The sequence below is a fragment of the Dromiciops gliroides genome, chromosome 3 (assembly GCF_019393635.1).
Source record: "Dromiciops gliroides isolate mDroGli1 chromosome 3, mDroGli1.pri, whole genome shotgun sequence".
NCBI classification, from domain to species: Eukaryota; Metazoa; Chordata; class Mammalia; order Microbiotheria; family Microbiotheriidae; genus Dromiciops; species Dromiciops gliroides.
Genome location: NC_057863.1, coordinates 81,163,831 through 81,189,030, shown reverse-complemented (window position 1 = coordinate 81,189,030; position 25,200 = coordinate 81,163,831). Strand labels below are relative to the sequence as shown.

At 38.7% G+C, this 25,200-nt stretch overlaps 2 protein-coding genes across 4 annotated transcripts; both read right to left on the bottom strand.

Annotated features, from left to right (window-relative positions):
* Positions 1-3,902: 3,902 nt before the first annotated feature.
* LOC122749934 (gamma-crystallin D) lies at positions 3,903-5,809 on the bottom strand. 2 transcript variants are annotated; one of them, XM_043996534.1, is made up of 3 exons: positions 5,801-5,809; positions 5,457-5,699; positions 3,903-4,178 (listed from the first exon to the last, which is right to left on the bottom strand). In XM_043996534.1, the coding sequence occupies exons 1-3, from the start codon at positions 5,807-5,809 to the stop codon at positions 3,903-3,905; spliced, it is 528 nt and encodes a 175-aa protein (XP_043852469.1). The 2 variants fall into 2 exon arrangements, with proteins under 2 accessions (XP_043852469.1, XP_043852470.1); XM_043996535.1 differs by having other exon boundaries at positions 3,903-4,175.
* A 12,972-nt stretch (positions 5,810-18,781) lies between these two features.
* On the bottom strand, positions 18,782-20,590 carry LOC122749932 (gamma-crystallin D-like). Of its 2 annotated transcripts, none has more exons than XM_043996530.1 (3): positions 20,567-20,590; positions 20,216-20,458; positions 18,782-19,054 (listed from the first exon to the last, which is right to left on the bottom strand). In XM_043996530.1, exons 1-3 carry the CDS (start codon positions 20,573-20,575, stop codon positions 18,782-18,784), a joined length of 525 nt encoding a protein of 174 aa, XP_043852465.1. In that variant the 5' UTR covers positions 20,576-20,590. The 2 variants fall into 2 exon arrangements, with proteins under 2 accessions (XP_043852465.1, XP_043852466.1); XM_043996531.1 differs by having other exon boundaries at positions 18,782-19,057; positions 20,567-20,575.
* Positions 20,591-25,200: the final 4,610 nt, after the last annotated feature.

Below are 25,200 nucleotides of genomic sequence, written 5' to 3'. Positions count from 1 at the left end.
TTGTTGTTGTTGTTGTTGAGTCATTCAAGGTATGTCTGGCTCTTTGTGACACCGTTTGGGCTTTTCTTGGCAAAGATACTGGAGTGGTTTGCCATTTCCTTCTGTTCATTTTATAGATAAGGACTGAGGCTAAAAAGGTCAAATAACTTGTCCAGGGTAATAGCTAGTAAGTGTCTGAGGCCAGATTTGAACTCATGAGGATGAGTCTTCCTGATTCCAAGCCCAGTGCTCTATCCACTGTACCAGCTAGCTGCCCCCTCTGTTATTGAAGATGAGGATTCAAATGGAAAAGGGATTCCAAATAGATAATGTGATCTTACAAATGTTCTTATTTTTTAGTGATTGCATCAATCTCCAAAACATTGCAGAGCCTGCTCATTGAAGTTCATGATTACTCAGAGGAAATTAGCTTAACAATCTATGCAGAAAAAAGTTAAGCAGACAAAAAAAAACCCTATTGTCCATATTGTGACATGTAGTTTGATGGCCAGTCCACTGAATTAGTCTGTCTGTCTGTCTTTCTAATCTATCTATCTAATCTATCTAATCTATCATCTATTTATCTATGGCAGTCACTATAAAGTCTTTTTTTTTTTTTGTGGGGCAATGACGGTTAAGTGACTTGCCCAGAGTCACACAGCTAGTAAGTGTCAAGTGTCTGAGGTCAGATTTGAACTCAGATCCTCCTGAATCAGGGGCCAGTGCTTTATCTACTGCGCCACCTAGCTGCCCTTACCTAATGTCTTTTCAGGTGTTGCTAGTTTCCTAGGGATTACACTCTCTATTCTGCCTCTCTCCTGCCCCTATGGGTGCTCATTGATCTTGGGCTGTTTTCCATCATGGCTCCATGAACAGACAAAGCTTGGCTTCTGTAGCTCTGGTGCTGTCGTCAGGTTAATTGTACCTTTCCCCCCTCACACCCTCAGCAATGACCACTATGAAAGGCAGCCAGGTTCTGGACACCAAGTTAAATCACCTGTCCAAAGTCACTTATCTAATAAACTAAAACACGAAGATTTCTTATTCTAACTCCAATGCCCCACATTGCCTAAATAGGAGAGCCAGAGCCAGAGAGACATAAACAGAGACAGAAAGAGCCCAAGATACCAAAAAAAGAGGGGAGGGAGGAACAGAGGGAGAGAGACACACACACAGGGACAGAGATAAAAAGACAGAGAAACACAGAGGGGCGGGGGGAGAGGGAGAAGGAAAGGGAGGGAGGGAGAGAGAGAACTTTCATAGAATTCATAGGACTCTGAGGAAATTGTATGTCTATTTACCTGTAAAACAGCAATTTTTAGATTTTGTCAAATTGTTGATTATGTGTTTATAGTTAGTTGTCAGTAGCACTAGATTTGGAATAAGAAGACAGGTTCAAATCCACTTACTATCTGTATGACCTTTTTGGACCTCATTTTCCTCATCTGTAAAATGAGGGGATTGAACTAGATGACCTCTAAAGTCCCTTTCACTTCTAAATCTGCGATCCTATAATCCTTTAAATGGCCCAAGAATCACCAGCTGGTGGACTTTGGAGGGAGGGGAAGAGAGAGGAGCAAAGAAGGGAAGGAGAAGGGTTAAAGTGACAGGTGAGAAGCGGTAGAATGGGAAGAGGGGCATTGGTTGTCCAACCAATAACCAGTGGTGCAGAATACAATGCTTGATGGGTCCAGTTGCAAAGGAAAAGCTTGTTATAAAGTAGATTTACATTTGATATGATAGTTATAGGTCCTTCAGTGTTGAAGTACCTCAGTGCCTCATTCTAGGACCTATTATTGACTAGTATGAGGTGTTATTTTTCATCCTCACGGAGGCTGTTTAGCAGTTTGTTTTTGTACCTTTCTTTTCGAGGGAGAGTATAACTTTATCAGATTAAAAAATTGAATGGAAGGGTGTACTGAGAATAAGTTTTATTATCTTAATAAGATAGTAAGAATATTTGTGAACTTAGTATAACTGATTCCATTTTGTGAGTGAGCTGTTTTGAGTAATTTATTTTTCTACAAGTTGTTTTTCTTTTTCCTTTTTTTAACTGTCAGGCATAGGCTTCATTTTCTAATTTGCTAATATCTTTTTCCCTTAATAGAATTTTATTTTTTCTCAATTACATGTGAAGATGGTTTTCAACATTTATTTTTGTAAAATCTTTGAATTCCAATACAAGTTATTTTTCTTTTCTTTTTTTCTCCTTTCCCCCCTCTTCTCTTCTCTTCTCTTCTCTTCTCTTCTCTTCTCTTTTCTTTTTTTGTGGAGCAATGAGGGTTAAGTGACTTGCCCAGTCACACGGCTAGTAAGTGTCAAGTGTCTGAGGCAGGATTTGAATTCAGGTTCTCCTAAATCCAGGGCCAGTGCTCTATCCATACAAGTTATTTTTCAATAATAAAATAAGTGCTTGTGTGTTATGATATACTCTTAAACACAGATAAACCTTTGTGGACCCTCTGATAAGACAGATGGAGTTTTAGCACCTGGGAGATCTCTGCACTAACAAAATCCCAGGTCTGGAAAAATGTACAAAGAGATTGAAGGAGGGGTTGGGTAATAGTTTAATCAGACCATGGACTTGAAAGTAACTTGGAAGGTGTGTGTGTATGTATCACAGATATGACTCCTTTATTTATGTAATAACAGAATAATAACCTTCTGGAAGAAAGAGACAGATTCTTCTCCTCAGGACTAGGAATGGTCTGATCCATCAGAGACCTCTGGAATTGTGAGGTTTTGCTTATCTCTTTCCTAGTCAAGGAATTATCCAATGATATAAACAATAGGTTGGGAATTGAATTGAGCCCAAGAAAAGAGGAGAGGGAGCTGGTAAAAGGAATAGGGAGGTGCTTTTAGGTCACCTCCTTTTACTTTTCCCAACAGCAGAAAGGATGAAGAAACTGTCAGGGAGTGGTCTCAACAGTAAACAATGGCAAGGGCAGAGAGTGAGATGTGGTTTCTCCTCCCAGGATCACAAGGAGAAGAACTGAACACATTGGGGATGGTTAGACAAGCATAAATATTATGCTTTTTTAATTTTAAAAATTTATTTTATTTATAATTTATGGAATAAAACACCCATTTCCATAACATAATATAATTTTAAAAAAGTTGATTGCCAGTGAAACTGTAAATCTCATCACTGAAGCTTGTCCATGTGTTTGGAACTTTGATGGGGAGAAGAATGTGGAGGAATCCCTTGTCCCTCTCCCTTTTCCTTATTTCAACTGGCTGAAACTGGTGTCTATTTCTGGAATTATTCCCTTATTCTGCCAGGTTGGTGTTTTTTTTGTGACCCAGTTTTACTTCTCATAAATATCTGTGTCCACCCAGTTTGGTATTTCTTTGTGTCCACTCATTTAGGACAACTCTCGTGGCTTTAACCACACAAAAGGAAATTGACTAGGAAGCTTCCTAGCTCAAGGCTTGGGATAACAACCCATGGTCCATTGTTGGAGAATTTTTCTAAATGGAACCAGCCTTTTTACAAGCCTTCCATCCTGTATTTTTGTTATTTTGTTCTTACAAAAATACCTCACGAGAGTGGGATCGAAATTAGATAAGATTAGTGGAATCTATCTCATTCTACAAATTCAATACTCTTTTAAGGAATATAAGGAGTCAGGAACTCCTCCCTTAGGGACAGAGAACCGAATATGCCCAACTGAATCACTGCTTTATCTTTGCTAAATTTCCTTTTCCCTACTATGACTAAATAAACCTCCTTTTTGTTAACTGTTCTGATCTTTGAGTGTCTCATTTCATTCCAATTCAAACCCAAAGCCTCTGACCATCCCTAAAGAGGCCCTGCTTACATCAGAAGAGTCAAATAAAACACAGGAATCAGTTAATGCCAGGAACACACAGAAAATATTTTATTAATTTCCAAATTGAGAAACGATGAGGGTAAACATATTTTAGTACAAATCCATGACCCTCCTCAAAGAGCCTACTTTGGCATTCATAGCCCCCCAATCTTGGAATCTCCTGTATTCTCCGGGTCTCAGCAGATATTGTCTTCCTCTGTAGTTGGGCATCTCATAAAGAATCCAGCAACCCTCTAACACATTGAGGGAGTAAATCTCATGGAAATGGAGGCGATCTTGGAGGGAAGAACAGTCTTCACTGAGCTCTACCATCTGGCCCCGGTAGTCTTCCCTCTCATAGATTCTGATTCTGTGGGATCCAGTCTGCTGATCCCATCAAGAGAAAAGGCAGAGAAAAATGAAAAGTGAGTGTATCCACATTTAACTAGTAGTCACAGACTAGCTGAGTTGGTTTCCACTTTCAAAAGACCATTCAATAAACTTCACTGTACAAGGTTGAACTATAAAATACTTGTTTCATTGATGGAGAGTTGGAGGGGCACAGAAATAGTAACCTTCTCCACATGATGTAATTTGTCCTCAGAAGAACCAAGAGGGGTACTCAATTGTTTAACAGGGTCAGAAAGCCTCTGAGAATGACATAATTTCTTGATTGCCATGTGGTCTTCAGTCTGTTAGTCACATAGTAGAAAGGACTATTGCCTTCTTAATGTGTTAGTTTACTGATATTTTTGGTCCCTTGCTTAGTTTGGAAGAAAAGTTGTTGTTTTCCCCCAAGTAAAAGTAAGTTCAACCTATTAAGTCCATCTAGAAAATGAATGACTCAATATTGATTTGAAACTTAAATCTTAAAAAAAGGTTTAGAACATTTACATTTTCCAAGAGATCAGTGTATGGCAGTGTATGTCTAAGTTGTGATTCCAAATTAGTACTTTTTCACGTATCCTCAGAACATCTCAGACCCCAAACACACATCTCCTTGAGTTTAAATATAAATTTTCAAGAACACCAAGGTATAGATGCAATGTATCTTAATGTACACATTACCTCTAGGAAAGAGGATAGATTAGCTTAAGGAAAAACCACGTATATTTGATTTCTCCCTTCTAATTTTCTGTTATTCTTATGGTGACTACCTTTAGCATAATTTTTCTTGTTCTGTTTCAGGTACCTTAGTCTTGCCTATTGAGTGCCTTGTAAATTCCTTGAGAGTAAGGATCACATCATACACTTTGTATCTCCTCTAGCACCTATGGTGTATGGGGCACATACTATGTGTTTGATCAATACTTGTTAATATATTGACTGAATTTACTGGCGAACCTTTATTAAATTTGAATAAAAGGTCCCTTCTTTCTTAATTTTGTCTGAACTCTGCCAACTATTCTGAATATTTTCTTGTCAAATCCCCTTCCATTTTCCCATTGCTTGAAAATTTCAATATGAAGTCCATTGGCCTTTTCTTAGTATCATGGCATCATAGGTTTAGAACTGAAAGGGACCTTTGAGGCCACTGAATCTCATATTTCAAATGAAAACACTGGGGACTGTGGTGGTTAGATGAATTTCCCAAGATTAAAAAGTGAATAAATGGCAGGTCTGTGATTTGGACCTTTGAGTCCAAATCCACAAGTCTGAACTCACATGAGGGATGATGCGGCAGGATCTGATGGAGTCATTGAAGCCCATCCACTCCTGGTAGTCAGGATATTCGCCCCTCCTCAGATAGTACTGGCAGCCTGAATAATTGGGCTGTTCATAGATCATCCAGTTGCCACTATCGACCCTCACAGAGTTGCAGCGGCTGAAGTAGGACTGAAGGTTGGAGTGGTCACTGCTGCACTCATAGTAACGGCCCTGGAAGCCACGGTCTTCGTAGAAGGTGATCTGAAATAGAAGAAAAAAAGGATCACGGGCCTGATTCCTCCCAAACTACAGGTAGGCCAAGTCCCCCAAGACACTCTGTGGAATCTTCATGCTTTCCTCACCTTTCCCATGTCTGTGTGATGGCTGATGCTGAGTCCTGTGCTATGGGCAACAGCAGCGACAGCCCCTATATATATAGCAGGTTTGCTGCTGCATCGGCAAGAACAACACAAAAGAGGCCCAGCGTGGTTAGTAAGGGGATTTTCACGTTCTCTTTTTTTCTACTCTGTATCATCGTCCGTAGGGGTTCATTGTATGTTTTGCTCTCATTCTCTCTCGTACATTCGAGTTGTTGTCCTTGGTCATCACAGGGACTATAATTTGGGACATTGTCTATTTAATAATAGAGGTAGAGCTTCAGCTATTTCATATAGTCTCTGCCTTTGGAAAATGGCCTCAAGTGTCAATCATGTTATATAGGATAGGAAGAATGGAAAATGTGCAATGGGGAAAAGAGTATAAAAAGTCATATAACATGGAAAATATGGACTAACCAGGGAAAATAATCCAACTACCTCCATGCATTAATATTTTCATAGTGAATTCCTAAGGAGAAAATGTAATTTCCACATACTGAGGAATTTAGGTTAGCCATTAGAAAGAGCTTCCTGAAGTAAAGCTGTATAAGATACTGGAATGGATTGCCAAAGAAGTCTGTAGAATTTCCTCCTTTAAAAAGGCTAAAGAGTCGAACAAATATGTTACTTGATTTGAGTTGTAGTAATTTAGTTTGATGGACTATAGCTTTGCTTGGTTCTTTTCCATGAAAAACACACAAACTCCTTGGTTATTCATGATATTCAAGTTTATACATTTTGTGAGAGGGCTTTCTCTGAGACTACCTTCCATTTACACTATACATACTTGTATGTTTGTCGTTATCAATATGTTGTCTCAACCATCAGAAGGTTAGCTCCTTGAAGTCAAGGACCGTATTTTTGAGTTTAATGAGTGTCTGTTGAATGTTTCACCATATTAATCACCACTAAGGCATTCTTTGGTAAGGAACAAGAAGTAAGAAACAGGCGTCAGTAGGTTATCTCTATGTTTAAGTAACCAACTTGCTCAGCATTTAGATTTGTTTTTCCTTTTTTTTTTTTAACTTAAAACTTACTTTGCTTAAAAACAACAAAAAAAAAATGGGCAGCTAGGTGGCACAGTGGAAAGCACTGGCCCTAGATTCAGGAGGAACTGAGTTCAAATCCAGCCTTGGACACTTGATACTTACTAGCTGTGTGACCCTGGGTGAGTCACTTAACCCCTATTGCCCCGCCCCCCCCAAACCAAAACAAAACCAAATGATCATTTACATATGTTAAAAAAAGAGTAAAACAAATACCTACCTATCTTCTTGATGCTGGATCACTTTAGAACAATCTTATTGAGAACTGGATGGAAGGAAATTGGTCCTAGGATTATAAGCGAAGATGGTTTTAAATCAATTCAGAAATGATGTGTTCACCTATTTTCCCAGAGTGAGCAACAATCTATGTAGGTTAAGTCAATAACTATATTGATTTTATTCATTTAATTTTACCATATTTGCCTTCACATTGATCACCTTTCATAGCTGATATGCACTCCCTGCTCATTTCAAACTCAGAAAATCCCTCTTTATTCAAAACTCAATTCAAGCATCCATCTTATACATGAAATCTCTTCTGATTCCCCCAATTACTAATGCCCTCCCTCTTAAACTACCTTATATTTATCTGTGTTTATTCCCTTTATATTTATTCCATATATGCTTATGTAATAATAAATAGCTAGGATTTACATAGCACCTTAGTGTTTGCAAAGTGCTTTACAAATATTATTTCATTTTATCTTCACAACCATGCAGGGATGTAGATGCTATTATAATCCTCATTTTACAGATGAAGAGCCTGAGGCAAATAGGTTAAGTGATTTTTCCAGGTCCACATAACTGGTAAGTATTTGAAGTTAGATTTGAACTCAAGTCCTCCTGACTCTAGGTCCAGTGCTTTATCCACTGGGCCACCTATCTGCCCATGTTTCTTTGAGTTTCTCACATTCTTTTTATATAAAATGGAAATATTCTGTTTCACTCAGACATGTAATTTGTCAGTCGTTCTTAAATCACTAACGCTCCCCCCATTTTGTTTCTGGTTTCTTTGCTGCTATGAAATAGTGCTACAATGACTATTTTGTCATAAAAAACATAGACCTTTATTTCTATCATGAGATACATATGGTATGAACACAGGATATGAACTGTTTGGGATGCATTTGAAATTGAGATATGGGGTTTCTAAGTTGATCAAGTTACAGAAACAAAACACTTTGGGGTAGTAAGCCCAATAAGAAACATGTTACTGGTTGATTATATAGCTCTTATGCCTGGTTAGATCCTATGTAACCCTCAAGGATTTTGAATGAAAATGAAATGGAACTGGGGTTGGCTGAAGCCAAGAAGGGGAAGAAGCAATAATTAGGAGCTGACCATCTCATTATATCATAGAGTCATTAGGCTAGAAGGAAGGATAGGGGAGAGAAAACCAGCCTGGGAATCAGCAGATCAGTGTTCCAATACTATCTCTGTTATCAACTAGCTGTGTGATAAGGTAAAAATAGCTTGTGCTCTTAAGTCTTTTCCTCCTGTGTAAAATGTCAAGAACTTAGATCAAAACTCTAGGACCCATTTTAGCTCTAAAACATTATCCTTTCCATCATAACACTGGAGATTAGGGATGGGAGAAAGGGAGTGAATATTTATTAAATACCTACCACATGCTAAGCACTGTACAGATATCACTTCATTTGATCAACCCTGGTGGGTATGTCTTATTATTATTCCCATTTTACAGTTGAGGAAACTGAGGCAGAGAGAGGTTAAACGATTTGCCCCAAGATTGCATAGCTGTTGGAGAATGGATTTAAACTCAGGACTTCCTGACTCTGGGCCCAGCATTCTTGATATTCTGCCATTTAGTAATTTTCAAAGCATGGATCATTTTGGAGTCCATGGAAGCTTTCAGTTTGTTTGTATCTAGTCTCTTATCATATTAATATATAATATATTATCATATTGAGATATATAAGATCATATAAGATATATCATATTAATATATGATTCAATTAGATGGATGTTCATTAAATACCTACTGTTTACAATGTTAATTTCTTTTGTTTCTGTCTCTGTGACAAATAGCTGTGAAAAAAAAATCTCTCAGTGTATATGTTCTTAGATATTCTGTAGACAGGAGATCACTGTTTGTGTATTCTAAGTAAGGATGTGGTATAAATGTTAATTTGCAATGGTTGAATCAAGAGTCAGCTGACTCCTTGGAATAAAACTGAACAATGGATAAAAGACAGATTTGAGCCCAGGTATGGGGGAAGGGGAGAAGAGAATGATGAATAATAACTAGAGAAAAGGATTAAGAAGCAAGTGTATTCAAATCAGAGACAGAGTGGGCAGAATTTCTCAATGATCATGGGGCTGGTGGAAATGCTCCAGGGATTGGCAGAGGAAACCCTTTCATGTAGCTCAATTAACAAACAGCTTGGGAATCAACTTATCCTGAATCTGAGGATAAATCCTGTAGAGTTGCAAAGGTAGGACTTTGCTTCCTTAGGGACCCTAGGAGTTTGTTGGCAGGGCTCAGGCTAAAGTTCGAAGTGGGACCATCATGGAACCTAGGAAAAGAAATTAAACTCCTCAGAGAATACAGGCAATTGAGCAGAGGAATCTGGTACTGAGAAATCTCTAAGCCACAGTTAAGTTGGACAAAGTTGAACTCTGTGACTATATTGTGTACCTGAGTCATACTCAAGGTGGTGTTTTGGAGCCACTAGTAGTCAGTGAGTAAGGATGTATTAAGCACTTACTGTGTGTTAAGAAGTGTGCTAAGCATTGGTGATAGAAAGGGAAAAGTAGGTCTCTGCCCTCAAGGAATGGGAGAGACAATAGGTAGATATGCATGTATGTATGTATGCATGTATGTGTACACACATACATATATATATATAGAGAGAGAGAGTACATTTAAGACTTTGGGGGACATATGCATCTATCTCTATATAAGTACATATAAATAAGTATATACACATGTACTACATATAGTATGTGCACATTATATATACACATACATGTACATACGACACATAGCTCACACTATTTGTAGTATGTGTATATGCAGTATACATGTATATGTATATGCAGTATACATGTACATGTATATACAGTATGTGTGTATGTATATATAGGTTGTCCCCAAAGTCTTATTGCAGTTGTAAGCTATTAAAAACTGCACTGAGCTTACAACTGCACTAAGATTTTAGGGACAGCCTCTATATATCAAATAGGAAATAATAATGGAAGGAAAAGCACTAGTATTAGAGGGGTTGGGAAAAGGCCCCTCAAAGGTAGGATTTGAGGTGAGTCTTGAATGAAGGGAGTGACATTATTCAAAAAATAAGGAACAAGTGGGGTCAAGCTATTGCTCACCACAGTTGTCTGTCTCCCCAGATACCAGATGATGTTGTGGCGTGACTATCAAGCTTTTCTACACTCAGAGAGTTTGCTCTTCTCGCCTGAGCTTCCTCCCTTTGTAGATGGCAATGCTTGTCTCAGTCTTATTAGCTTAAAGAGTTTCATGTGGAATCTAATCAGATTTCTTATGGATCCAGTCCCAATCCTGCTTAGAAATACTCTGCTCCCTCACCTCATTCTCTTTGGGCTGGATGTATCACTGATTTACCATCTCCAAATTTGCCTTTTCCTCTCTCCTTGGTCGCAGGATAAGAGAGCAGATCTGAGTTTAAAAAGGGTTTCACTCACATGTCTGCAGTGACTGGAGTTTGACTTTCCATAAATGGTACAGAGGAAACTCAGTCACTCTCAGGCTAGCTTGAGCAAGTAGTGCAATCAGTCATTTAGTCAGTGAATAAGCATCCATCTCCATCCTCCCACCACAGAAAACTTGGACTTTGCTCCTGAGGATCCTGGTCTTTGATAAGTGAGCTTTTGCTTTATCTCATCTGGAACCAGGCCTCTATACCACTTCCCAGTCATCTCTACCCTGATTTCTCCATCACCATATGTTAACTAGCTATTTATGGGATAAATAGGGAATAATGGAGAGAGGAAAGGTTTTAGAATTAAAAGGGATTGGGAAGGCTTCCTGTAGTAGATGTGATTTTTAGCTGGTGCTTGAAGGAAGACAGGGAAATAAAGAGATAAGAGAGAGAGAGAGAGGAGAAGGGAGAACATTTCAGGCACTGGGGACAGGTACTAAAAATGCTTGGCTCTGTTGGGTGCTCAGAATGGCAAGGGCTTTAGCATGAAGGATTCAACCTAGAAAGGTGACCATCTCACATCCTCTGCTGACAGAAGTGACAGCAAAAGGGGCAACTTAACACTGGGCCATACAGATGAATTAATTTGCCTTCACATGTTTTCATTGTTAGTCAAATCAGTACTCTGGAGAAGGAAATGGCAAACCACTCCAGTATCTTTGCCAAAAACAAACAAACAAACAAACAAAAACCCCAAACAACCAAAAAACCACCGAAATGGGGTCATGAAAAGTTGGACGCAACTGAAAAAATGATTGAACAACAAAATTAGTATTCACCTTCCTGATTGCTCTGGTGAGGTTTGTTTCAGTTTCAAGTGGGAGCAGGTAGAGAAAGTTAGGGGGCGTTGGCTTTTTTGAAGGGGACGGAACAAGCTTGATCGCCATTGATCATCTTTTTTTCTCTCTTTACATAAGAATAATAACCAGTCTAGACAGATAAGAATCTGTCCGGGTTTTTAAAGGTCTTCTGAAAGCAGTTGTCTAAACCTATCCTGCTATAATTTTCCAGTATATAAAAGCTCACAACATAAGGAAATGTGTCCTTATTTATAACCCAAATTCTTCTCATTGCAACCTAAGCACATTTACTCCTGTTTAGGCTTCAGGGGAAATGGATAATTGCTGGCTGTCATCTTTTGTCTACATTCTTCACACATTCAAATAATGTTGCTAAGTCAACCAGAAGTTTTGTTCTGGGAGTGAAACAGTATCATTTCCTCTAGGCTCTTTAAATATTTTTATACCTTTAAATGTTTTTATGATTCTTTTCTTGCTTTTTTCCCTCTCATACTACATTGGAAGCAGAGAGGATAAAAACACCAAAGTTTATGCCTATGACAATCTACTGAAGGCCTGATTGGTTTGGGCTGTTGGCCTTTGGGTAGCTAATCTCCTCAAGTAGGAGAAAGCTCTAGAAATAAAGGATAAGTTGAGTGTGGAATCTTTTGTCTCTTCATGGAAGTCTTAGCTGTTGAGACAGGGATTCGAGGTAGCGTATGAAAAAGAATTCGGGAATGACTAAAATGTCACTGCAGTCAGTCAACCAGCACTTATTAAGTGCCTACTATTTGCCAGACACAGTGCTAAGCTCTGCCGATACAAAGAAAGGCAAAAGAAAAAGTCCCTGACCCTAATGAGTTAATAGCCTCACACAAGATAAATGCTACCTGGGCCACAAACCACACCCTGAAAATTTTAACCCTGTCATCTCCACAACTTCTGTCTGGGGTCTTGCTGTCTTGATTGGCGACTTGCTCATCTGGCCTCCTATTTCAAATAGGTCCCAGTCATATTTACTTCACTTGTGGGCTGTCTCACCAGCCTCAATAGCAGCCTTGATGCCATGTGTGTACCTTCAGTTAGGCAGCAGGGTGGCTCAGTAGAAAGAACACTGGGCCTGCAGTCAGGAAGACTTGAGTTCAAATTTGATTTCAGACATTAATAGCCATGTGACCTTGGCCAAGTCACTTAATCTCATGTTTGTCATCTGCAATAGTGTTGTTGTAAGCACTTAGCACAGTGCCTAGCTCATAGTAGGTGCTATATAAATGTTTATTCCCTTCCCCCATTTTCACATTTCTATAGTATGTCAATCTACTCCTCTGTGGCTGCCCACCTTACTATCCTTGTAAGGAAATATCCCTCCTTGGCTATCACTCTTCTATGCAGATAGTGTCCCCCATTAGAAAGAAGGGCAACCAACAATAACTTGCCTTTGAAGAGGAGTTGTCTCTTTTCTCTCTCTAAGGTCTCTCTCTCTCTAACCTTTACCTGTTTCCTCAATCTCATATTTTCTTGACTCTTCCAGGAACTTGCTCCATTAATTATCTCCTCTGTATGCCATCTTCTATCTTGCCTTATCTACTGGTTTTCCCCTTGCTGCCTAAAAACTTAGGTATTCCCAAACTTAAAAATGAACATAAACCAAGCATCACTTGACCCAGCTATCCCTTTGAACTATTGTTTTGTGTCTTTCCCTTTCTTTGCCAAACTTCTGAAAAGAATTTACCTTTGCTGCTGCCAGGTTGGTGTTTTCACATCCTCTTACCTTCCATCTTCTTGAAATCCATATTGCTTTCCCATCACATGCTTGAAAATGATCTTTTTTAACCTTTTATAAGTTTGTTTAGAATTTTCCCCGTTACATGTAAAAACAAATTTTCACATCAATTTTTTAAAACTTTGTGTTCCAAATTCTCTTCCTCCCTCCCTACCTCTCCTCAAGAACTCAAGCAATTTAATATGTTATATATGTGCAACACATGAAAATGATCTTTCAGTTGCTAAATCTGATGGCTTTTTCTCAGTCTTTTAAAAAATACTATTTTATTTTATTTTTTCCAATTACATGTAAAATAGTTTTCAACATTCATTTTTGTAAGATTTTGAGTTCCAAATTTTACTCCCTCTCTTCCTTCTCCCCCCTCCTGAAGCCAGCAAGCAATCTGATATAGGTTATACATTATAATCATGTTAAACACATTTCCACATTAGTTGTGTTGTAAGAAAAGAATCAGAACAAAAGGGGAAAAAACACAAGAAAGAAGAAACAAAAAAAACACAATAAAAAGGTGAAAATAGCATGCTTCAATCTTCATTCAGACTCCATAGTCCTTTTTCTGGATGTGGAGAGCATTTTTCATCATGAGTCTTTTGGCATTGTCTTGGATCATTGTATTGTTGAGAAGAGCTAAATCTATCACAGTTGATCATTACACAATGTTGTTATTACTGTGTACAATGTTTTCTTGGTTCTGTTCATTTCATTCAGCATCAGTTCATGTAAGTCTTTCCAGGTTTTTCTGAAATCCATCTGCTCATCATTTCTTACAGTACAATAGTATTCCATTACATTCCTATACTACAACTTGTTCAGCCATTCCCAATAAATGGGCATCCCCTCAATTTCTAATTCTTTGCCACCACAAAAGGAACAGCTATAAATATTTTTGTACATGTGGATCCTTCTCCCTTCTTATGATCTCTTTGGGATATAGATTTAGTAGTGGTATTGCTGGGTCAAAGGGTATGCAGTTTTATAGCCATTTGGGCATGGTTCCAAATTGCCATCCAGAATGGTTGGATCAGTTCACAACTCCATCAACAGTGCATTAGTGTTCCAATTTTCCCATATCTTCTCTAACATTTATCATTTCCTTTTTTGTCATATTAGCCTCTTTCTTAGTCTTTATCCATATTTGTCCTTCCTGAAAATTTTGATGCTGCTGGTAACCCCCCCATTTTTTCCTCCCTGGCCTTCTGTGATACTCTTCAGGTTATTGGTCTACTTGTGTGACCACACCCACTCCTCCTTTGATAGAGATGGATATGGAGATTCCCCAACTCCTGCATCCTTCTTGGGTATTTCTCAGGGCTCTTTCCAGAACCCCCTTCTCTTCTATTACTTCCCTCTCTTCTCTCTCATGACTTTCCAAGAGAGTGGCTGGAGACTCAGGTATTATCTCTAAGCAGATGACTCCCAATATATCTATATAGCTCCAATCTGTTTCTGAAAACTCAAACACACACCATCTGCTTGTTGGATATCCCCTCTCTTGCAGTTATCTCTAACTCATCATTTTCATCCTAAAATAGAAGGGTAATTGAGTCATTGTGTCCTCCCACCACACTTAACCACTTTAATTGATGTGTAGAATTCCCAACACCATTGACTAAAGGACTTTGACCCATCATTAGTATTACCCAGAGGAGTCAATTAAATGAGCAGTAGGAGTCTAAATTGTAAAGTGTTTTCCTAATAGTGATAGTTATGTTTTAAATACCGTTTTTGTGTTTGTGAGAGAAATAGAAAGGGGTCCTTTGCAGAGTGCTTGAAAGGCATCATTTATATTTAGAATTCCTTATGAGTTCTAGGCATGCAATTTTTGGTCTAGGGAAAGAAGAACTAGGGAACCACAACTATGGACCATCACTCCACAGGGCTGGAGGTATAGTAGAGAGTCCAGCAGAAGATGGGGATTAAAGGGGGGAAGGAAAGATAAGAAGAAGCTGAATTTAGGAACATAGATAAGATCAAGGAAAGGTGAAAGGCGATGGGGTGATGATCTTGGAAAAGTGATAAGTTCTCATTTTCCTCAATTCCAGCTCAGGGCAAGGAGACAGTTGATGGTCGTCATCCACTGTTTGCATGCTGTAGTGGACAGAGAGCTGGATGTGAAGTCAGGACCACCTGGGTTTGCATCCTGCTTCAGACACTTGCTAACTGGGTGGCTCTGGATGCTCTATGCCTCAGTTTCCTCATTAATAAATTGAAGAGATTGGATTCCATGACTTTTAAGATTTCTTCCAACTCTAAATCTACAATCCTTGGTGAGGATAAACTATATTTCTCTTCCCTAACAGGGGGATAATTTTTAAATAGAGGATGGCTAGAATTAGAGTGTGTGTGTGTGTGTGTGTGTGTGTGTGTGTGTGTGTGTGTGTGAGAGAGAGAGAGAGAGAGAGAGAGAGAGAGAGAGAGAGAGAAGATGATTATTTAGGGAAATATATGTAAAAATTTTTCTTCTCAAAATGGAAAATGAGGAAAAAACATAGGCCAGAGGAAGTCTGCAAAATAAATATTAGGATAACAATATGATTCATACAAGCTTCCTCTAAGGCACAACTAAGAATTATAATTTCAAAGTACTCAATAAATGTAAATAGTTTCAATACTTTCAATCATATGACCCAGAGCTAGAAGATAGCTTAGTCTATTTAGTCCAAGTTCCTCATTTTTTAGATTTATGAAAATAAGTTTTATTGATACCTTTTGTCTTATATTACAACTGTTTATGGATATACCACCTCTCCCACAAATTGAATTTTCCCTTAAAATAAAGAAAAAAAGTTAAGAAAAAACAGTTGATAAAAGTAATCATTGGCATTGTATGCACCAGGCTGCTCTTATAATCCCCACCTGTCTACCAAGAGAAGGGTTGGTCCTTGAAGAAGATACTCAAGTGATCTAAAAAGATCTTTTGTGCACCTATCTAGCTTGTCTTTCTAAGTGATTGTGATCAACTGTTATTTCAACAATGTCAGCTGGTCCTGGTGAAAAAGAGTTACCTTTGGTCCTAAAGTCTCCCTTCTAATAAAGTCTTACTCTTAGACCACCAATTTTGACTCTACAATACCTCACATGCAGTATGCATTCTTTTAAACTAAAACATTCATATTGGTTTCTTCTTCTTACAATATAAGCTCATTGACAAATAGATTGCTCCATTCTTTGTACCTGTATCCCCAATGTGTAGCACGGTATCTGACCATTTAGTAGATGTTTAATAAATACAAATTGATAGATTTATTCTTCTTTGGCTTTCCAGAACACTACTTGTGAACGAGAAAAATCTAATCTAAAACCAGTCACTTTTCCAAAAAGCACTAAAGAACAGTGAAAGATTCTTTTCAAAGGTCTCTAGTTTAGGGACAGCTAGGTGGTGCAGTGGATAAAGCACCGGCTCTGGATTCAGGAGTACTTGAGTTCAAATCCAGTCTCAGACACTTGACCCTGGGCAAGTCAATTAACCCTCATTGCCCCACAAACAACAACAACAACAACAACAACAACAACAACTACAACAACAACAAAGGTCTCTAGTTTTAGGCCTCGTCCTTCATTCTTCTTTGTAAAGGCATTTCTGTATCTATAACGTATCACTACGTCATGCAGAGGACTGTAGCTTTTTCATGAACTTTTCTCATTTTATTGCCTATTTATGTTTTCTAACATCAAGTGGGAGAGTATTATGTAATAGATAGAGCCCTGGATTTGGAGTCAGAAAGACTGGGTTTCCAAATCTGCCTCTCACATGTTCACAATTTATTTCAACAAGAATTTATTAAGAGCCTACTGTGTGCCAGATAGGTGCACAAGGCAAAAATGAAAGCAAGCCCTGCCTTCAAGGAGCTTATATTTGATTTTGAAGTTTCCATTCATTTACTAACTGCCCACGTATGAGTGATTAATTTAACTTCTCTAAGCTTCTGGTTACTCTCTAAGATATCTCCTACAGGAAACCTTTCTGATCCTTTTGGTTGTTAGAGCTCAGTCATCACTTTCTCCATTCATCACATCTATATTGATCTGTTTGCTGATCGTCTCCTATAAGGTCCTTAATTACAGGAACTCTTTTTCATTTTTCCCCCTCATCTTCGATGCTTGGCCAAGTGCCTTACACACCACAAATGCTTATTGAATTGGGTTAGGTCATTGGGCATCTAATAAATTAGAGATGAGTTGCACTCTGCAGTGTTAGAGGGAGGCTGCATACCTAGAAAATCCCAAATCTTTGACATAGTTTGTATTATACTGTGCTTCAAAGTGAGAGGTGCCATGGTGTCGAGCATAGAGAGCCAGACTCAAAGTCAGGACAAACTGGATTTGAGCTGTCTCTGATGTATATACTTTTTCTATGGCTCTGGGCAACTTATTCAAACTTTCAGTTTTCATGGCAATTCTCTAAGACTAGAAGTTGCAGTCAGGTGCTACAGTGGATAGAATGCTGGGCCTAGAGTCAGGGAGACTCATCTTCCTGAGTTCAAATGTGCCCTCAGAAACTTACTAGCTGTGTGATCTTGGGCAAGTCATTGCACTCTGTCTCAGTTTCCTCATCGGTAAAATGAGGTGGAGACAGAAATGGAAAACCACTTCAGTATCTTTGCCAAGAAAACCCCAAATAGGGTCACAGAGATGACTTGAAATGACTCAACAACAACATAAATTGTAGAGAAGATGTTAATCTGCATTGGTAGAAGTTTCCTTATTGGGTATTCCTCACATAAATAAAATCATAGGTTCAATCCCTATTCTCAATACTTGTAAATACAGCACTAGACTCGGAGTCAGAAAGACCTAAGTTCAGCTCTGTAATGCTGGGCAAGTCACTTAGTTTATATTTGACTCAGTTTTCTCATGTGTAAAATGTAAAATGTAGCACCAACCTCCCAGGGTTGTTGTGAGGATAAAATATTTATAAAGTAAACCCTGAAGTGACTACAAAAGTGCTATTTATTATTATCATTACTGTTATTATTATCAGTAAAATAATCTATATGTTGAACTTCTCTCTGCATCCTGTATTCTAAATTACCAGGATTTTATTAAAAGGTGGGCACCTTGTCTCCCAAATACTTCTAATATCAAAATTAAATTTCCCAGCACATGTTTCATGGTTACCCATCTGCTTCTCATTCTTTCAGCATCATCTAATTCATTTGTATTCCTACTTTTTGACTTAGCAAGACAAACCTCCTTTCTATCTTATGCTCAAGGTTCGATGATTTCAGCCACCTGCTTTTTGCTCCTGAGGTCCAGGGAAGCTTTTTCTCTCCCCATCCTTTCTTCCTTCTAAACTTTGCCCAAGATTTACCTTCTCTTTAAAACCTTCCTTGATGAATTCTCCAGAAAGCAAGTTACCCTCATTCACCCCATAGCCTTTTATTAACCTTTTTTATTCTTTTATAAAAAGTAATAATAATAAACATTTTTATTTCAAGTTTTGAGTTCCAAATTCCACCCCTCCCTGCTCCCTCAGGTGGTAAGCAATGAGATATAGGTTATCATGTGCAATTCCCATAGCCTTTTAATACTAAAGCATTTAGAATTGTATTTGTTCACTATAATGTAAAATAAACACCGGAGACCTTAAGTGCCAATAATACAAACTAAGTACTTTATTAGGTTCCAAAATGAGAAGATGGTAGCATAGGCATGTTTTAGTATAAATCCATAACCCGCCTTAAAGAGCCTGCCTTGGCGTTCATGGCTCCCCAGTCCAGGTATCTCCTGTACTCGCCGGGTCTCAGCAGGAACTGCCTTCCTCTATAGTTGGGCATCTCATAGAGGACCCAGCAGCCTTCTAGGACATTGAAGGAGTGGATTTCATTCAGTCGGAAACGGTCGTGGATACAAGGGCAGTCATCGGTGAGCTCGGACATTAGACCTTTGTATTCTTCTCTCTCGTACAGCCTCATCCTATGGGAGCCAGTCTGCTTGGGTAACAAATGGAAGGGGAGGGAAAAAAAAAACCCAACAAATTGAGCCATTTAAAAATTCAGCTCATTGATAGTTTAGCATGTTAATATATTTTCATTGGATGAAAGTTAAAATAGAAATTCTTATTGCTTGTCATTTTGGGGAGGGGGAAGGGAAGGAAGGAAAAAAATGTGAAACTGAAAATCTTATAAAAACAAATGCTGATGCTTAAAAAAACAAATGCTGAAAACTATCTTTACATGTAACTGGAAAAAATAAAATACTATTAAGATTGAAAAAAATAGAAATTCTGAAATTATTCTAAATGTATTTCTGATATTCCTTTAATCAATAGATGCCAAATAATTAAATATGCCTTCTTATGACTTTCTTCTATTTATTGTATGGGATAAAGAAGCTTGATTTTGGTCATACTATAATACAGAAGCAGATAAGAATACATCCTTCTTGACATTGCTATTAAATGTTGTCATTCTTAACTCCAATAAGAATGCACAGTCAACAAAGCACTGGGCATGGAGTCAGGAGGACCTGAATTAAAATCTGACCTCAGACAAACCTTACTAGCTGTGAGATACTAGGCAAGTCACTTAACTCTCCTTTGGCTCAATTTCCTCATCTGTGAAATGGAGATAATAACAGTGCCTATCTCTTGGGCTTGTTGTGAGGATCAAATGAGATAATATTTGCATGTGAAACATAGTGGGCACACTGTATAAATGTTGATTTCCTTCCCTTCCCTTTCTCCCTATCTCCAAATGATCTGTAGAAAAATTTGCCTACTTTTTACTTTCTGAATTTCTGTATCATAGGGCCACAATTAGCCTATATATTGCTGGATAATTTTTTTTCTTTTCATTTCTGAACAACTTCTAAAAATGGACTTTTGAAATTATTTCTGGATCACAAAATAATGGTGGCAGATGTAACAAAAGCAACTGATTATTTTCTATTGTCATAAATTCCTCCCTAGAATGAATTTCTCAGCATCTTCTTGAGCATTTCTGATGTATTTATCTGTATTTGGACCACAACTTGAAACTCCCTACACCTTTGTCTTCTTTTCTTTTTTTGCTTGAAAAAACTTTCTAGCCCCTAGTTTTTAGCTCGTGGAGAATACACCATGAATATAACTTCAACCAGGCAGAACTCACTTGAGGTATCAGACAACAGGATCGAATTGTGTCGTTAAAGCCCATCCATTGCTGGTAGTCAGGATATTCTCCCCTTCTCAGGTAATACTGATGTCCTGAGTAATTAGGATGCTCGTAAATCATCCAGCAGCCACTGTCCACACGAATGGAGTTGCAGCGATTGAAGTAGGCCTGCAGGTTGGGGTAGTCACTGCTACATTCATAGCAGCGGCCCTGGAAGCCCCGGTCCTCGTAGAAGGTGATCTGCAAAGGGAGAAGAATTCAAGGGTCTTGTTTCCTCTCATCCTGCCCCAAAAGTAATGGCATCTTTCTCTTTGGGACCCTTCCCCCATCCCAGATAGCGCTACTCACCTTTCCCATGTCTGGTTGGCGATGGATGCAGTGTCCTAGTGACAGCGGCAACGGCCGCTCGTATATATAGAGCATTTCTGCTGCTGCATTGGCAAGAACAACAAAAAAGGGGCCCAGTGTGGTGCGTAAGGGGATTTTGTGGTTTGCTTTTTTATTCTGCCTTCAGTGAGGAGTGTGCTTTGCTCTGTTTTCTCTCTGGTACATTCTAGTCCCGTTCTATACTTGCTATTGGGGGAGGAACATAACCATTAGGACAAAGACAGTTTATTGTTAACTGACTTTGTTTGGGTTCTTCTTTGTTCGGAAGCACGCAGTTCTGCCCCATAGGATAGTAAATTCTCATTTCTTGTTTTTCCTCTATGCTCAGACACAATACGTGCTATGTGTCTTCTGGAAGTTTTCTCAGAAAAGTGGACATGGTTTGAGTGTTGGACTTGAAGTCACAAAGACCTGAGTTAAAATCCTGGCTCCTAGCTGTGTAACCTGGGGCAAGTCACTTAACCTATCTCTGCCTCATTTTCCCCATCTGTGAAACAAAGATAATAAGACCTATTTTCCAGGATTGCTGTGAGAATCAAATGAGATAATATTTGCAAAGTGTTTTATTCTATATAAATGCTAGTTGTTGTTGTTGTTACATTAGATCAAAAGGCAAACAAACTTTGTTTTAAGCTTATGTGAAAATATCACAGAGCTTCCCAGAGAGGTTGGCCGTATTTCATAGGATGGCAGCTGCCAAATGATTATAGCTGCCCTATCCTCTGAGTTATTCTCTATACCTACTGCCTGTTACATTGGAAAGAGTGTTGGGTTTGGAATCAGAGAACTTCTGTTCAAATCCCAGGTCAGTCACTTATTACTATCTCTGTGACCTTGGACTCTAGGTGGCAAAATATTGAACACTGGACCTGGAGTCAGCAAGAGCTGAGTTGGAATTTGACCACAGACAGTTAAAGCTGTGTGATTCACTAGCAATTCATGCTTTGCTTCAGTTTCCTCATCTGTAAAAAGAAGGATAACAGGGGGCAGCTAGGCGGCACAGTGGATAGAGTACTGGCCCTGGATTCAGGAGGACCCGAGTTCAAATCCAGCCTCAGACAGTTGACACTTACTAGCTGTGTGAGCCTGGGCAAGTCACTTAACCCCAACTGACTCACACACACACAAGAAGGATAACAAAATCAAAGTTGGTTAATAAGTCTTTGCCCCAATGGTTGTGTTCTTCCAACTGCAAATGTAAAAAAAAAAAAAGGCTATTTATTATTATCGTTATTACCTTCCTTCTTTGAAACTCAGTTCCTTCATCTATAACATGACCTCTGAAGTTCCTTCCAGCTCTGAATCTGTGAGTCTATGAGTTCAATACTGGAGCTCACTTCAGGTTTTGATTTCTGCTTTTAAGTCTTTTAAAGGGAATGAGGTTCTAGGTACCTAAAAAAATTAGCTAATAAGCTTCTATGGTGGCAAGTGGGGGAGGGAGAGAGGTACAAATAGTATGAAACCACTGGACACATTTCTTTGAGCCAAGCTGCTTATCCCATCCTCCTTTTCTTTTATCATTACAACCACCCTATTTTCCAGTTTCTTTCTGCCAAGATCCCCAGAGAAAGTAATAACAATTACAATAGCTAGCATTTCTATATCATTTTAAGTTTTACAAAGCATTTTGTGTATATTGTCTCACGTGACCCTACTATATCACTGAGGTGCTGTTATTAGCTCTGTTTTACAGATAAGAATACTAAAAGAGAGGGATTAAGTAACTTGTTTAGAGTCATACAGCTAAGTGGGATTTGAATTCGGGTCTTCCTGACTTGAGGTCTTATGTTCCCTCAATTTCTCCACCTAGCTGCCAGAGGTTTCTTGCTTTTCCCTTACCCCATTGGATCTGAAATATGCCCACAACTCCTTTGTGATATTATGACCTGTTCTGATGAACAGTATGTGTATGCTATGTGCTATGTATTGTGGGATCTAACTTCATTTTTTATTTTTATGAAACCTGAAATCAAATGATTAATCAATTAACACACATTTACTGAGCACTTGCTATGTGCCATGTACTGTACTAGGTGTTATAAACAAAAAGATAAAAATGAAACAGTCCCTGACTTCAGGAAGTTTACATTCCAATTAGAGTGATAACATTAATACATAATATAAAAATGACTAAAAGGTGATTATGATAGGGAGTTCAAGCAAGGGGAGAGTGTGTACCAGTCATGGGAATAGCTAATGCAAAGGCATGGAGATAGGAGATGGCGTGTTTTGTATGCGGACTAGTGAGTAAGACAGTATGACTAGATTGAGGAATATAAGGAGGAAAGTGATGCATTAAAAACAAAACAAAACTGGAGAGGTAAGACAGGACTATGTTGTGAATAGTTTTTTGTTGTTTGTTGCTGTTTTTTTTTCCTCGGGACAATGAGGGTTAAGTGACTTGCCCAGGGTCACACAGCTAGTAAGTGTCAAATGTCTGAGTCTGGATTTGAACTCAGGTCCTCCTAAATCCAGGGCCAGTGCTTTATCCACTGTGCCACCTAGCTGCCTCTGTGAATAGTTTTAAACACCAAATAGAGGAGATTATATTTGATCCTTCAAACAATAGAAAACTTTGGAGTTTACTGAAGCAGTGCGCGAGGTGACATGAACAGACCTGGGCTTTAGGAAAATTACTTTGGTCATTGTGTGGAAGATAAATTGGAGTGGGGAGAGATTTGAGGCAAGGAGACCACCTAGGAGGTTATTAGGCCAGGCTAGAGGTGATTATAGCCTAAAATAGGGTGGTGATTATGTGAGTGGAGAGGAGGGTATGTATAAGAATAATATTGGGGAGATAGATTTGGCAATTGAATAGCTATATGGGGTGAGGGAGAGTTGGGAGAGTTGGGAGTTGAAGTTGACACCAAGATTTCAACCATTGGTGACTAGAAGAATGGTGGTATTCTCATGAGTAATAGGAAAGTCTAGACAATGGATGGGATTTGGGGGAAAGATGAGTTCTGTTTTGAGATGGCTATAGGACATTCAGTAGGTAGGCCATTGGTGGTGTGGGACTGGAGCTTGGGAGAGATCCAGGACTGGAAATAAGCATCTGGTAGTCATTACTATAGAAATCTCCTCTCTGGGGAATGGCCGACTGAACCACAGCTTAGCTATGGAACCCAAGGTGAGGGAGATGTCTGCTGTGAGTTCCCTGTAATCCAGCAGAGTGACTGAGTCAGAAGCAGGTATTGTAAAACTAACCTGACACATAATACTCTGGAAACCCAGGTGACAATGAGAAAGGACTAAAATTTTGGGAAGCTTGCTGAAAATTCTGCCTCTTGATTGCATTCTTCCCTCTCAGTTTCGATGCTTGCTTTGGGTACTCAGCATTTTGCTCTGCCTCAACCTCATGTACACACTCTGTCTGCACTCCATAGAGACTGTGGCTCCTGACTGGCCCAGCCTTTTGTTTTGCTCTAGCTTGGCTGCTAATTCATATCTTACCCTTTCATTTCCAAGAAGGGATCTTCCTCTGGTTCTCCTGCCCCACCCCCAGCCCCAAGGAGAACACATGCTGACCCTGGTGGTAGGGTGATATAACAGTAGTAAACATGGGATGGAGGTGTCTAGCTCAAACTCTAGGTCTCTACAGCTAGAACAGCAGCAGGTTGGAGAGGCAGATTCTGAAGATGTCAATTTTATTTTATTTTTTACATCCAGCATGAGACCTTTCAGTAGGAAAAGAAAGGGAGGTACAAAAAAAGTGAGACATTATTCATTTTAGTAGATGTGAGGGACCCAAATTAAAAAGCTTTGTAAATTGTAAACTTTTCCTCTTTCTATTTGTGCATGTATCCCTCCTTCCTCTCATCACTCTCAGTGCCCCCATTTATGTTTCCCTGTCATACTCCATAATACATCTTTTTGTAAGCACCTGGGAGAGTTGTGTCTTGCTTTGAGAAGCAACAGGAAAGGAGGTTGGAAAGGCAAGGAATATGAATATAATATAAGGCAAAGATTATGAATAAAATATAAATTCAAGATGTCTGGCCTGAACATGCCACTTTCACAGTTCAGTCTGGAGGTCTTGAATATGAACTGGGTATTAGGAAACTCAGGTAAAGGAGAAATGAGAGCATTACAGAACCAAAAGGGGAGCCACTGACACAGATTCTGGGGTTCCCTGATGCAAAAGACAAGCAGCAATGAGCTGCAAGGGTTGGTAACAGTAAAGACAATGGTGTCACCTTCCTACCAAGGTTCTGCCCTTCTTCAGGACACCACCTTTTTAACGTTTTGTTTATACATGTTCCAAAAATCTTTAGAGTTTAGGGTATTTAGTCTTGGCAGATTTTAAAAATCTAAAACCCCACACTTGAAAAGTTCTTTCCTTGAAAAGAGGGGTGTTTGTGCATATTTATTAAATATATACTACTTACAAAAGAGATAAGTTAGCATTCAGACATGGCCAAACATTTTTCTAGCAGTGGAATCAAAGATAAGAGATACAACTTAACAATTAATGTTTTACATATAACCTTTTATATAAATAAAATATGATATTTTGTTTATATATATCAATTTGATATAAATATATGTAGTTTCCAAAATTTTTTTTATTCAACTCATAATAGAAAACATCTAAA